The sequence below is a fragment of the Heterodontus francisci genome, chromosome 49 (assembly GCF_036365525.1).
Source record: "Heterodontus francisci isolate sHetFra1 chromosome 49, sHetFra1.hap1, whole genome shotgun sequence".
Lineage (NCBI taxonomy): Eukaryota > Metazoa > Chordata > Chondrichthyes > Heterodontiformes > Heterodontidae > Heterodontus > Heterodontus francisci.
The window spans coordinates 14,293,826-14,309,270 of NC_090419.1; the positions used below are offsets into that span (position 1 = coordinate 14,293,826).

General features: G+C 47.1%; 1 protein-coding gene across 3 annotated transcripts in view; it reads right to left on the reverse strand.

Moving 5' to 3' along the window:
• Window positions 1–2,311: 2,311 nt before the first annotated feature.
• Window positions 2,312–15,445, reverse strand: part of kdm5c (lysine demethylase 5C) — a 96,035-nt gene continuing 82,901 nt past the window's right edge. For 2 of the 3 annotated variants that reach the window (XM_068024155.1, XM_068024152.1), the window contains 4 exons: window positions 15,198–15,273; window positions 9,138–9,322; window positions 6,348–6,602; window positions 2,312–4,240 (listed from right to left, as the gene is read on the reverse strand). In XM_068024155.1, coding sequence (XP_067880256.1) covers window positions 4,232–4,240; window positions 6,348–6,602; window positions 9,138–9,322; window positions 15,198–15,273 — 525 coding nt within the window. In that variant the 3' untranslated portion in view covers window positions 2,312–4,231. The remainder of the gene's footprint in view (window positions 4,241–6,347; window positions 6,603–9,137; window positions 9,323–15,197; window positions 15,274–15,445) is intronic. The other variant, XM_068024154.1, reaches the window with a different exon arrangement.

The following is a 15,445-nucleotide window of genomic DNA, read 5'->3' on the forward strand; positions in this document are numbered from 1 at the left end:
TTCTGGCTCCCGGGAGTTATTTTGATTACTATTTGGAACATCACGGTTCAGGAATCGGCAATGTCTGGTCCTAAATTCTTTAAAACCCTCGGATGAAAGCCAGCTGATCCTGGGGACTTGTCACCCGTTAGTGCCATAACGTCCTTCATTACTGTTATTTTGCCAAGGTTAATTTCAGCGATTTCCCCCCCACCCCCCCCGATTCAATATTAGCTTCCTTGACATGCTGTGACCTCTTCGCCTACTGCAAACACTGATGCAAAGTAATTGTTCAGCACGTCTGCCGATTTCTGAAGGGGCCTGCACTGGTCCTGACCACACTGTTTTGCCAAATATAATTGTAAAATATTTTTGTTGAATTCGAAACCCCTTGCTGTGGGTCTGCAGTCACATGTAGGCCAGACCAGGTAAGGACATTAGTGAACCCGACGGGTTTTTACAACGACTGACTATGGTGTCATGGTCACCATTAGACTAGCTTTGAATCCCACATTTATTAATTGAAGTCAAATTTCACCGTCTGGCGTGGTGGGATTTGAACCCCTGTCCCCACAGCATTAGACTGGGGTCTGGATTACTAGTCCAGTGACATTACCACTACGCCACAGCCTCCCCCAAATCAGCGCTTCTGCATGTTGAATACCAATTGGAAGAAGCACTGAGGGCAGCAAGGACACAGAACGTACTCTGGGTGGGGGGGGGGGGGGACTTAAATGTCAATCACCAAGAGTGGCTCGGCAGCATCACTACTGACCGAGCCCTGATGGACGTATCTGCCAACTGGGCGTGCAGCAGGTGGTGGGGGAAATCAACAAGAGGGGATAAAAAAAAACTGCTTGACATTGTCGTCACCAATCTGTCCATGACGGGAGCAGGAGGAGTGACCACTGCATAGTCCTTGTGAAGATGAAATCCCGTCTTCACACTGAGGGTACCCTGTGTTGTGTGGCACTCGCCACTGTGCTAATTGAACAGATCTAGCAACTCAAAACTGGGCATCCATGAGGCGCTGTGGGCCATCAGCAGCAGAATTGTTTTCAAGCACAATCTGTAACCTCATGGCCCGGCATATCCCCCACTCTACCATTACCATCAAGCCAAGGGATCAACCCTGATACAATAAAGAGTGCAGGAGGGCATGCCAGGAGCAGCACCAGGCATACGAGGTGCCAAGCTGGTGCAGCTACAACCCGGGACTACTTGCATAGCCAACAGCATGCTACAATTATGATCCCATAATCAACGCATCAGATCTAAACTCTGCAGTCCTGCCACATCCACTCGTGAATGTTGATGGACAATTAAACAACTGACAGGAGGAGGAGGCTCCACCAACATCCCCATCCTCAACGATGGGAGAGCCCAGCGTGTGCCAATAGACAAGTTTGAAGCATTTGCATCCACCTTCAGCCAGAAGTGCCGAGTGGATGATACATCTCTGCCTCCTCCTGAGGTGCCCCAGCATCACAGATGCCAGACTTCAGCCAATCGCGATTCACTCCACGTGATATCAAGAAACAACTGAAGGCACTGGATACTGCAAAGGCTAGGGGCCTTGACAACATTCCGGCAATAGTACTGAAGACTTGTGCTCCAGAACTAACCATGCTGTTCCAGTACAGCTACAACACTGGCATCTACCCGGCAATGTGGAAAATTGCCCAGGTTTGTCCTATCCACAAAAAGCAGCACTTGCTCAGCAATAACTTGCTCATTGATGCTCAGTTTGGGTTCCGTAAGAGACAACATTCAATTGTGGGCTAATAAGTGGCAAGTAACATTCACGCCACACATGTACCAGGCAATGACCATCTCTAACAAGAGAGAATCTCACCATCTCCCCATGACATTCAATGGCATTACCATCACTGAATCCCCCACTATCAACATCCTGAGGGGTCACATAAATACTGTGACTACAAAAGCAGGTCAGAGGCTGGGAATCCTGCAGCGTGTAACTCACCTCCTGACTCCCCAAAGCCTGTCCACCATCCACAAGGCACAAGTCAGGAGTGTGATGGAACACTCTCCACTTGCCTGGATGGGTGCAGCTCCAACAACACTCAAGAAGCTCGACACCATCCGGGACAAAGCAGCCCGCTTGATTGGCACCCCGCCCACAAACATTCACCCCCTCCACCACCGACGCACAGTGGCAGCAGTGTTGTACCATCTACAAGATGCACTGCAGCAACTCGCTCCTTCGACAGCACCTTCCAAACCCGCGACCTCTACCAACGACAGTGAAACCCACGTCTCAAACGAATAATGAAAAAAAAAAAATGAGACACACACGGTACATGGCATCTGCTATTTTTAAACACATCTCTAAATTTTTATTTCTAGAGGGAACCAAAAGAAACCCTAAAACAAAACAAAAAAAAAAAAGCAAAAAGGAAACAAATAGTTATAACAAATTAATTACACGCAGAATATAATTACAATGCAAGTCAGAGGAGGTGAGGGGAGAACAGGGACAGGTGGGTTGCGGAGTGGGGAAAGAAAGAGGGAGATTGTTGCAGCTGCTCCATCAGCTGGTACCAGTGAACTGTACAACGATAAACTCGCCAACAGAAGCTAAACAAGTTTTCACTCTCGCGGCTCCCCCTCCCCCCACCGCCCCCTTCTGAGTAACTCCCGTGACCCCTGCAGTTTAAAAGTTTAGTGTATGCCTTTAAAACAGGCAAAGAAATAATAATTAAAAAAAAAAAGTCACACTGGTAGCGGGGTGGGGAGGGGTTTGGGTGGGGAGGAGGCAGCAGAACTGCCAATTCATACAGCTGACACTGTCCTTGAGAAGTGTGCACACTGGCCCTTTAACGCTCACTGCAGACCAACGGCTCTTGAAAGGCAAAAGAAAAAAAAAAAGACTGTGCGAAATCAAAACTATATACAGAGAACATATTTCTTTGTGCACGTCGGCCTGTGTGCACGTGCCTGTATATGCACGTGCACACCTGAATGTATGTGTGTGTGTGTGTGTGTGTGTGGGGTGTGCACACGCCTGTAAGAGCCCTGTCATTTTTTTTTTAAACTCGAGTTTTTTTAATGTTCTGAATAAGAACGTTACTTCACTGGCAGACACAGTCTTTGTGCTCTGGACTAGTGGCAATAATTACACAGGAGAGGCGGGGGGGTGTGGAGAGGGTGTTGCACACAGCACATGGGAATATCTTCTCGCTGTGCCGCAGGATATGCAGATGCCAGCGAGGAGACGGTCATCGTTCTGCCCTGACACCCTCCCCTCGCATTGGCTGGGCAAGAGGCAAGGCCTCTTTTGTGCGGGGTGGGGTGCCGGAGGGCAAAGGTGAGACGCCCCTCGACGTGACGCTGATGTCCGTGTCCCCCCCCCACCCCCGCAGCACCAAAATACCCTGAAGTCCTCCGCTAGGAACTGCTGCGAGTGGGTTAATACTTCATGTACACAATAGGTTCATCGAACTCCTCCCTGCCCCCAGCAACTGAAAGTGTCCCATTCTGCATAGAGTGTGCTTCCGACACGGAGGTCAAATAAAGCGCGTGATGCGGTCTGTTTCTTTTTTTTTTGGCGGAGGAAGTAAATCCCCTCCTCATTTCCTTCATAAAATCCCCGCGGAAAACGATCTGGGAAAAGACAGGAACAAACTCTGCTGAAGCCCCCTCGCCAGCTGACCGATCTCTTGCCTCTTGCAAAGAGAAGGGAAGCCGTATTTGGGGGAGGGACAGAGGCGTGCGCGCGCGCAGAGAGAGACTCGGTTAACTGTGCTGTTGCCGCCAAGGTTAATCTCACCACCGGGGGTGAGCATCAGTGCTGAGAGTTATCCGGGGAGGGAGAGGTGATTTTAATCACTGCCTCCCCTCCTCCTCAAACCCCTCCCCCTCTGCAACAGTGAAGGTCGTACTCCCCCTCCGACTCCAAGTGTTTGAAATTTCTTCTTCCCTCCCACTCCCCCAGCAACCACCACCCCCCCGCCCCGACACACACACCCACACACACGTGCACACAGTCCTCGTCCCAGCACAATTAAGCTCTTAGCATTTTGATGATCCTGATGCAGTCGGAATCTTGATTTAGGTTCTCCCACCCCCCGCCCCCCCCCCCCCCACACCCCCCGGCCGCTTCCCACTGCCCTCCCCACCCCCTCTCAAGTTGCTCTCAGTAGGCGAGGCCAGCCATCCCCTGGCGCTACCGAGTCAGGAGTCTCTCGGGCAAAGTGCGTCCACACCAAACTGCTGAGGAGGTGGCCTTCGATCATAACTGCTGAAACAGAAAAGAGAACTAGACTAAGGGAGGACGGAAATGGCCAGGGAATAAAACAGCCTCAAAACAGCGGACAATGAGCAGGAGGGACTGCCATTCACATTGGGTTAAACTGTCTATATAGCAATGCATGGAAAGCGTCCGTAATATAAAGCAGAGGAATCAGATACAACAACAACTTGCATATTCAGATAGTGCCTTCAAGACAATAAAACAGCCCCAAGGCACTTCACAGGAGGGTTATAAAGTAACATCGGACACCGAGCCACATAAGGAGAGATTAGGGACAGGCGACCAAAAGCTCGGACAAAGAGGTCGGTTTTTAAGGAGCGGCTTTAAGGAGAGAGAGAGAGAGAGAGAGGCGGAGAGGTTTCGGGAGGGAATTCCAGAGCTTAGGAGCCCCCCCCAGGCAGCTGAAGGCACGGCCGCCAATGGTGGAGCGATGGGAATCGGGGGAAGGACAAGAGGCTGGAATTGGAGGAGCGCAGAGATCTCGGAGGGTCGTAGGGGCTGGAGGATGTTAGAGATAGGGAGGGAGGGGAGGGGCGAGGGCCATGGAGGGAATTGAAAACAAGGATGAGAATTTTAAAATCGAGGGGTTGCCGGACCGGGAGCGAGTGCAGGTCAGCGAGCACAGTGGGTGACGGGCGAACGGGGCTTAGTGAGAGTTTGGAGTTTGGCGAGAGCAGAGTTTTAGAGGAGCTGAAGTAGTCAAGTCTGGAGGTAACAAAGGCAGGGCTGTGCTGAGGTAGGGGTGGAGAGGGGCTTTCTGAGTTATGGACACAAGACAAATGAGGACTGGAAATTAATGCTTATTTGGAGAGGGAGGTGGAGAAGCCACACTTTAGATAACGAAAAGGCAGAAGAAAAAAAAAGTGATTCTGCCATCAGTACAACACAAACTACTCATGTCTTAATTGGCGAGCAGAGATAGGTAAAGGGGATAGGGAAATGAAGTTGCTACAATGTGTAAGAGAAGCCCTACAAGGGAGGATTCGCTACAGGATCTGGTAGTGGGGAATGAGCCAGAGCAGATCAGAGGGGTAAAAATAGGGGACCAATTAGGCAATAGTGACCATAATATTTTACACTTGAAGATGATAATTGACTAGGACACAAGTATGACGCAGACCAGGGTAATAGATTGGAGCAGAGATCATTTTGACGACTGACAATCAATCTTGGTGAGTGGGGGGAGAAAATGGACAAAAAACATTGGCACCAACGATAGAGAACAGCAAAGGGAAACATTTAAAATGGTGTTCAACTGAGTGCAGGGAAAATGTATTCTGCTGAAACAAACAAGAATAAACTAAATACTAATGAACCATGGATGATTAAGAACAAAAGGGTAAAATTCAGACTAAGGATAGAGGCAGACACTAAGTACATGGACAGCAGGGGAGATAAGGGAAAACACAAAGAGACTAGGAGAGAGTGGAAAGAAAAATGAGGAAGACATAGAGGAACCATGAAACTAAATGATCAAGAAACATAAAACAAAAATTGCAAAACATTCTACAGGCACAGAAATAACGAGGAGGAGAGTCGGATGGGAATGGGACCACTAGGGATAGACAGGATAACATCACAGGCAGAAATATTAAATAATTTTGCTCCAGTGTTTATCTAGGCGACAAATCAGTTGGACGCGACAACTGATTGTGATATTAGAAATGATATAACTGCATTTAAAATGGGAGGATAGAAACAGTGGGATTCATTGCTAAAGGGATAGAATTGAAAAGTAGAGAAGTCACACGAAAGTTGTATCGAACATTGGCTCGACCACAACTTGGAGCACTGTGCACAGTTCTGGTCATCATATTATATAAGAAAAAAAAGGATGTAATCCAATGGGAAATTCAGGAGAAACTCCTTTCCCCCAGAGAGTGGTGAGAATGTGGAACTCGCTACCACAGGGGAGTGGTCGAGGTGAATAGTATCGATGCATTTAAGCGGAAGCTGGATAAACACACGAGGGAGAGAGGAATGGAGGGTTCTGCTGACAGAGTAAGATGAAGAAAGGCGGGGAGGAGGTGAGAGTAGAGCATAAACACCCGAGGGAGGGCGAAGGGGGAGTGAATTCACAAAACACAAGGCCCACCTCAACGCCGTTGTGTGTGACTGGACTCTGTGATGCTCTGAAATCCCCTCCCTGATGCTCCGCTACGCGATTGGTCTTTGCCGCCGGGCTGGCCGCCTCCGACTTGCTTCTCTTTGGCTCGGTGGGGTCCAGCTCCTCGTGTTCCTCCTGCCCCTGCAGGAGGAATGACTCCCCTCTCTCCGGTTTCCGCTTGCGCCGTTTCTCTGCGGAATCTTTCCCTCGCACCTTCGCCAGCTTGCTTTCCAATTTTTCGATCTACGGGGTGGTTTGAAAAGAGAGAAGGAAAAAAATAAAATTAACGGAGGCAAACCGCGGTAGCGGACAAGTCTCGGCGGGGGAAGCGGGTGAACGCACAAGCTTGCGGGGAAAGAGTTGTTCAATCCAACGACAGCAACATTGCACACAGAAATGGTAGCATAGTGCTTATATTACTGGACTGATGTCCTGGAGGTACAACTTCAAATCCTACCATGGGTATCCTGGGAGTGTTTGATGGGGACAGTGTAGAGGGAGTTTTACTCTGTATCTAACCCCCGTGCTGTCCCTGTCCTGGGGAGTGTTTGATGGGGACAGTGTAGAGGGAGTTTTACTCTGTATCTAACCCCCGTGCTGTCCCTGTCCTGGGGAGTGTTTGATGGGGACAGTGTAGAGGGAGTTTTACTCTGTATCTAACCCCCGTGCTGTCCCTGTCCTGGGAGTGTTTGATGGGGACAGTGTAGAGGGAGTTTTACTCTGTATCTAACCCCCGTGCTGTCCCTGTCCTGGGGAGTGTTTGATGGGGACAGTGTAGAGGGAGTTTTACTCTGTATCTAACCCCCGTGCTGTCCCTGTCCTGGGGAGTGTTTGATGGGGACAGTGTAGAGGGAGTTTTACTCTGTATCTAACCCCCGTGCTGTCCCTGTCCTGGGGAGTGTTTGATGGGGACAGTGTAGAGGGAGCTTTACTCTGTATCTAACCCCCGTGCTGTCCCTGTCCTGGGGAGTGTTTGATGGGGACAGTGTAGAGGGAGTTTTACTCTGTATCTAACCCCCGTGCTGTCCCTGTCCTGGGGAGTGTTTGATGTGGACAGTGTAGAGGGAGATATACTCTGTATCTAACCCCCGTGCTGTCCCTGTCCTGGGGAGTGTTTGATGTGGACAGTGTAGAGGGAGATATACTCTGTATCTAACCCCTGTGCTGTACCTGCCCTGGGAGTGTTTGATGGGGACAGTGTAGAGGGAGATTTACTCTGTATCTAACCCCTGTGCTGTACCTGCCCTGGGAGTGTTTGATGGGGACAGTGTAGAGGGAGCTTTACTCTGTATCTAACCCCCGTGCTGTACCTGCCCTGGGAGTGTTTGATGGGGACAGTGTAGAGGGAGCTTTACTCTGTATCTAACCCCCGTGCTGTACCTGCCCTGGGAGTGTTTGATGGGGACAGTGTAGAGGGAGCTTTACTCTGTATCTAACCCCCGTGCTGTAGCTGCCCTGGGAGTGTTTGACGTGGACAGTGTAGAGGGAGCTTTACTCTGTATCTAACCCCCGTGCTGTCCCTGTCCTGGGGAGTGTTTGATGGGGACAGTGTAGAGGGAGCTTTACTCTGTATCTAACCCCTGTGCTGTCCCTGTCCTGGGGAGTGTTTGATGTGGACTGTGTAGAGGGAGCTTTACTCTGTATCTAACCCCCGTGCTGTAGCTGCCCTGGGAGTGTTTGACGTGGACAGTGTAGAGGGAGCTTTACTCTGTATCTAACCCCCGTGCTGTAGCTGCCCTGGGAGTGTTTGACGTGGACAGTGTAGAGGGAGATATACTCTGTATCTAACCCCCGTGCTGTAGCTGCCCTGGGAGTGTTTGACGTGGACAGTGTAGAGGGAGATATACTCTGTATCTAACCCCCGTGCTGTAGCTGCCCTGGGAGTGTTTGATGGGGACAGTGTAGAGGGAGATATACTCTGTATCTAACCCCCGTGCTGTAGCTGCCCTGGGAGTGTTTGACGTGGACAGTGTAGAGGGAGATATACTCTGTATCTAACCCCCGTGCTGTAGCTGCCCTGGGAGTGTTTGACGTGGACAGTGTAGAGGGAGATATACTCTGTATCTAACCCCCGTGCTGTAGCTGCCCTGGGAGTGTTTGATGGGGACAGTGTAGAGGGAGCTTTACTCTGTATCTAACCCCCGTGCTGTCCCTGTCCTGGGGAGTGTTTGACGTGGACAGTGTAGAGGGAGATATACTCTGTATCTAACCGCCTGGTGGAAAGGTTAATCAAATGCAGAAACAGAAAAAAAGGGGAGAGCTGCAGTTTGAAATTTACAGCCAGCAGATGAACTGCAGGAACGCGTTGGGATCCTCACAGCTTTTAGAGCCATTTCAAGTACTGAACTGCCTGTCAAGTCGGAAGCAGGCTGTGGGCTTGATACCGATAAACACATGACCATCGCATCTGGGAATACCACCCTTGGATCAGGAACACACAAAACAAGACGTCGCAGCCTTAACGAGGATTCTCATTGCTTCTGCATCCTTCCCTCTGCTCTCCCTGAAGCTGTTGCGTCCCTCACTGGGGTGGGGGGGGGGGTTGTTTTTAGGTGACTTCAGGTCCCTTCCCCCCAAGACAGTACGATCAGAGGACAGGCAGATCACACTCCACACCTTCCCAGTGGCCGTGTCTGGAACATGAGGACTGGGAACAAGCCCTTCCAGCCTCTTCCGCCAATCAACCAGATCACGCCTGATCCGGACCCAAACTACATCCGACTTGCCTTCGGGACCCCCCCCCCCACACCCCCGGGCCTCTCACTCTCGAGGACTTACTTGCAGAAGTTTCTGGATCTTCTCCTGGGGCGGGGTCCTCACGGCCTGCAGGACCCTCCAGATGTTGTGGTTTTCATCCAGCGTCACCTCCAGCAGGTCCCCGTCGATCATCAGCTCCTCCAGCTGTTGCTGCACCGCCTCGGACAGCTCGATGGCTGGGCTTTCGAGCTGTAGCTGCCCCTCGTCTACAGACAGGGAGGAACACACAGCTTACAGCCAGGGTCTGGAGCGTTTATACACATCGGTGCTGTCACCTTCCTCACAGCTCCGACAGGTATCCACGACACCCCATCGCTCACATCTAATGACACTTTAGGGGTTTTTCTTCTGTAAGCCCAGAATTTACCCTGCCTGAAATCTCCCCGCCGAGTAATAATCATTCAGCAATTAAAGGTTCATGGCAGCTAACTGAAATTTCACCCAGTAGAGAAGCAGGGGAGCTTGGAGAAGGAGACGTAAATGGAGGAGCAGTCCATATAATTACTGCAGTCTGTAACTTACTCCCGGGTATCTGTTATTTGATATATAAACCCCTCGATTAGATTCCAGTCTGTAACTTACTCCCAGGTAACTGTTATTCTATATATAAACCCCTCGATTAGATTCCAGTCTGTAACTTACTCCCAGGTATCTGTTATTCTATATATAATCCCCTCGATTAGATTCCAGTGTAACTTACTCCCAGGTATCTGTTATTCTATATATAAACCCCTCGATTAGATTCCAGTCTGTAACTTACTCCCGGGGATCTGTTATTTGATATATAAACCCCTCGATTAGATTCCAGTCTGTAACTTACTCCTGGGTATCTGTTATTCTATATATAATCCCCTCGATTAGATTCCAGTCTGCAACTTACTCCCAGGTATCTGTTATTCTATATATAATCCCCTCGATTAGATTCCAGTCTGTAACGTACTCCCAGGTATCTGTTATTCTATATATAATCCCCTCGATTAGATTCCAGTCTGCAACTTACTCCCAGGTATCTGTTATTCTATATATAATCCCCTCGATTAGATTCCAGTGTAACTTACTCCCAGGTATCTGTTATTCTATATATAAACCCCTCGATTAGATTCCAGTCTGTAACTTACTCCCGGGTATCTGTTATTTGATATATAAACCCCTCGATTAGATTCCAGTCTGTAACTTACTCCTGGGTATCTGTTATTCTATATATAATCCCCTCGATTAGATTCCAGTCTGTAACTCACTCCCGGGTATCTGTTATTCTATATATAATCCCCTCGATTAGATTCCAGTCTGTAACTCACTCCCGGGTATCTGTTATTCTATATATAATCCCCTCGATTAGATTCCAGTCTGTAACTCACTCCTGGGTATCTGTTATTCTATATATAATCCCCTCGATTAGATTCCAGTCTGCAACTTACTCCCAGGTATCTGTTATTCTATATATAATCCCCTCGATTAGATTCCAGTCTGCAACTTACTCCCAGGTATCTGTTATTCTTTATATAAACCCCTCGATTAGATTCCAGTCTGCAACTTACTCCCAGGTATCTGTTATTCTATATATAATCCCCTCGATTAGATTCCAGTCTGCAACTTACGCCCAGGTATCTGTTATTCTATATATAAACCCCTCGATTAGATTCCAGTCTGTAACTTACTCCCAGGTATCTGTTATTCTATATATAAACCCCTCGATTAGATTCCAGTCTGCAACTTACTCCCAGGTATCTGTTATTCTATATATAATCCCCTCGATTAGATTCCAGTCTGCAACTTACTCCCAGGTATCTGTTATTCTATACATAATCCCCTCGATTAGATTCCAGTCTGCAACTTACTCCCAGGTATCTGTTATTCTATATATAAACCCCTCGATTAGATTCCAGTCTGCAACTTACTCCCAGGTATCTGTTATTCTACATATAAACCCCTCGATTAGATTCCAGTCTGCAACTTACTCCCAGGTATCTGTTATTCTATATATAATCCCCTCGATTAGATTCCAGTCTGCAACTTGCTCCCAGGTATCTGTTATTCTATATATAAACCCCTCGATTAGATTCCAGTCTGTAACTTACTCCCAGGTATCTGTTATTCTATATATAATCCCCTCGATTAGATTCCAGTCTGCAATTTACTCCCGGGTATCTGTTATTCTATATATAATCCCCTCGATTAGATTCCAGTCTGCAACTTACTCCCGGGTATCTGTTATTCTATATATAAACCCCTCGATTAGATTCCAGTCTGCAACTTACTCCCAGGTATCTGTTATTCTATATATAATCCCCTCGATTAGATTCCAGTCTGCAACTTACTCCCAGGTATCTGTTATTCTATATATAATCCCCTCGATTAGATTCCAGTCTGCAACTTACTCCCAGGTATCTGTTATTCTATATATAATCCCCTCGATTAGATTCCAGTCTGCAACTTACTCCCAGGTATCTGTTATTCTATATATAATCCCCTCGATTAGATTCCAGTCTGCAACTTGCTCCCAGGTATCTGTTATTCTATATATAAACCCCTCGATTAGATTCCAGTCTGCAACTTACTCCCAGGTATCTGTTATTCTATATATAATCCCCTCGATTACATTCCAGTCTGCAACTTACTCCCAGGTATCTGTTATTCTATATATAATCCCCTCGATTAGATTCCAGTCTGCAACTTACTCCCAGGTATCTGTTATTCTATATATAATCCCATCGATTAGATTCCAGTCTGCAACTTACTCCCGGGTATCTGTTATTCTATATATAAACCCCTCGATTAGATTCCAGTCTGCAACTTACTCCCAGGTATCTGTTATTCTATATATAATCCCCTTGATTAGATTCCAGTCTGCAACTTACTCCCAGGTATCTGTTATTCTATATATAATCCCCTCGATTAGATTCCAGTCTGCAACTTACTCCCGGGTATCTGTTATTCTATATATAATCCCCTCGATTAGATTGCAGTCTGCAATTTACTCCCAGGTATCTGTTATTCTATATATAATCCCCTCGATTAGATTCCAGTCTGCAACTTACTCCCAGGTATCTGTTATTCTATATATAAACCCCTCGATTAGATTCCAGTCTGTAACTCACTCCCGGGTATCTGTTATTCTATATATAAACCCCTCAATTAGATTCCAGTCTGCAACTTACTCCCAGGTATCTGTTATTCTATATATAAACCCCTCGATTAGATTCCAGTCTGTAACTCACTCCCGGGTATCTGTTATTCTATATATAAACCCCCCGAACCCCTCGATTAGATTCCAGTCTGTAACTCACTCCCGGGTATCTGTTATTCTTTATATAAACCACCCCGAACCCCTCGATTAGATTCCAGTCTGTAACTCACTCCCGGGTATCTGTTATTCTATATATAAACCCCCCGAACCCCTCGATTAGATTCCAGTCTGTAACTCACTCCCGGGTATCTGTTATTCTATATATAAACCCCTCGATTAGATTCCAGTCTGCAACTTACTCCCAGGTATCTGTTATTCTATATATAAACCCCTCGATTAGATTCCAGTCTGTAACTCACTCCCGGGTATCTGTTATTCTATATATAAACCCCTCGATTAGATTCCAGTCTGTAACTCACTCCCGGGTATCTGTTATTCTATATATAAACCCCTCGATTAGATTCCAGTCTGCAACTTACTCCCAGGTATCTGTTATTCTATATATAAACCCCTCGATTAGATTCCAGTCTGCAACTTACTCCCAGGTATCTGTTATTCTATATATAAACCCCTCGATTAGATTCCAGTCTGTAACTCACTCCCGGGTATCTGTTATTCTATATATAAACCCCTCAATTAGATTCCAGTCTGTAACTCACTCCCGGGTATCTGTTATTCTATATATAATCCCCTCGATTAGATTGCAGTCTGCAACTTACTCCCAGGTATCTGTTATTCTATATATAAACCCCTCGATTAGATTCCAGTCTGTAACTCACTCCTGGGTATCTGTTATTCTATATATAAACCCCTCGATTAGATTCCAGTCTGTAACTCACTCCCGGGTATCTGTTATTCAATATATAAACCCCTCAATTAGATTCCAGTCTGTAACTCACTCCCAGGTATCTGTTATTCTATATATAAACCCCTCGATTAGATTCCAGTCTGTAACTCACTCCCGGGTATCTGTTATTCTAAATTTAATCCCCTCGATTAGATTCCAGTCTGTAACTCACTCCCAGGTATCTGTTATTCTATATATAAACCACCCGAACCCCTCGATTAGATTCCAGTCTGTAACTCACTCCCGGGTATCTGTTATTCTATATATAAACCACCCGAACCCCTCGATTAGATTCCAGTCTGTAACTCACTCCCGGGTATCTGTGATTCTATATATAAACCCCTCGATTAGATTCCAGTCTGTAACTCATTCCCGGGTATCTGTTATTCTATATATAATCCCCTCGATTAGATTCCAGTCTGTAACTCACTCCCGGGTATCTGTTATTCTATATATAAACCCCCCTGAACACCTCGATTAGATTCCAGTCTGTAACTCACTCCTGGGTATCTGTTATTCTGTATATAAACCACCCGAACCCCTCGATTAGATTCCAGTCTGTAACTCACTCCTAGGTATCTGTTATTCTATATATAATCCCCTCGATTAGATTCCAGTCTGTAACTCACTCCCGGGTATCTGTTATTCGATATATAAACCCCTCGATTAGATTCCAGTCTGTAACTTACTCCCGGGTATCTGTTATTCTATATATAAACCCCTCGATTAGATTCCAGTCTGTAACTCACTCCCGGGTATCTGTTATTCTATATATAAACCCCTCGATTAGATTCCAGTCTGTAACTTACTCCCGGGTATCTGTTATTCTATATATAATCCCCTCGATTAGATTCCAGTCTGTAACTTACTCCCGGGTATCTGTTATTCTTTATATAAATCACCCCGAACCCCTCGATTAGATTCCAGTCTGTAACTCACTCCTGGGTATCTGTTATTCTATATATAAACCCCTCGATTAGATTCCAGTCTGTAACTTACTCCCGGGTATCTGTTATTCTATATATAATCCCCTCGATTAGATTCCAGTCTGTAACTCACTCCCGGGTATTTGTGATTCTATATATAAACCCCCCCGAACCCCTCGATTAGATTCCGGCTCTGATTGCAGGTTGAAAACCCGCCCTGTGCAGCTGAGCTCTGCAGTATTCTGAAACCCTGCAGCAAGTTGGTTCACACTCAGGCACTCCTGGGGATTGAGGTCCACTGGTAATTGTGGCCACCTTGTGGCTGTTGTGCATTTGACATTCTAGGTCCCTCAGCAGATATTACTGATACTGGGCCTGGTTTAGTTACTGGGGGGGTGGTTTATAAAGTTAGTGTTGTTACTGCACACATTGCATTGCGATGCTGAAGGAGGTATGTTAATGCACTGAAGTGCTCCCACACTCTGCTGCTGACCTGTACCCTTCAATTCAGGTTAATCAGTGGACATTCCTCTTGTTTGGCCTTTTGTTTACAAGTCAGGGATTAGAAATCAGCAACACTTGCATGTGCACGATATAGTCACTTAGATATAAATGGTAGATTTCCAGAGAGAGAGAGAGAGAGAGAGAGACAGAGAGAGACACAGAGAGACAGAGAGAGACACAGAGAGAGAGAGAGAGACACAGAGAGAGAGAGAGAGACAGAGAGAGAGAGAGAGAGACAGAGAGAGAGAGAGAGAGACACAGAGAGAGAGAGAGAGACACAGAGAGAGAGAGAGAGACACAGAGAGAGAGAGAGAGACACAGAGAGAGAGAGAGAGACACAGAGAGAGAGAGAGAGACACAGAGAGAGAGAGAGAGACACAGAGAGAGAGAGAGACACAGAGAGAGACAGAGAGAGAGAGAGAGAGAGAGAGAGAGAGAGAGAGAGAGAGAGAGAGAGACAGACAGTGATAGGGAGAGGGGGCGAGAGCATGCGCCAGACAGAGAGAGAGACAGAGACACACACACACACACACACACACACAGAGGAAGAGAGGGAGAGGCACAGGGGGACAGAGAGGTAGAGACAGACAGGCAGAGAGAGATTCGAGCTTCGTTACCTGCTGCTTCTGTGCTATTGTTAGTTTCTGTGTTTTCCTGGGCCAGATCCACCGAGTCATCATTTAGCCCTTCCACCTGGAAGAAAAACAAACACCCATCATTCATGTGCTGCAACCCAACTCCTCCCTGCGGCTTGCATCCCAGCTCCGAGGGCCCCGGCACCCTGACCTCCAGTAAGTAACCTACGCGAGCCAAGACAAGCACGGTTGAGGCCTCAAACCGATCAAGGGGAGATCTGGAAGCTAGC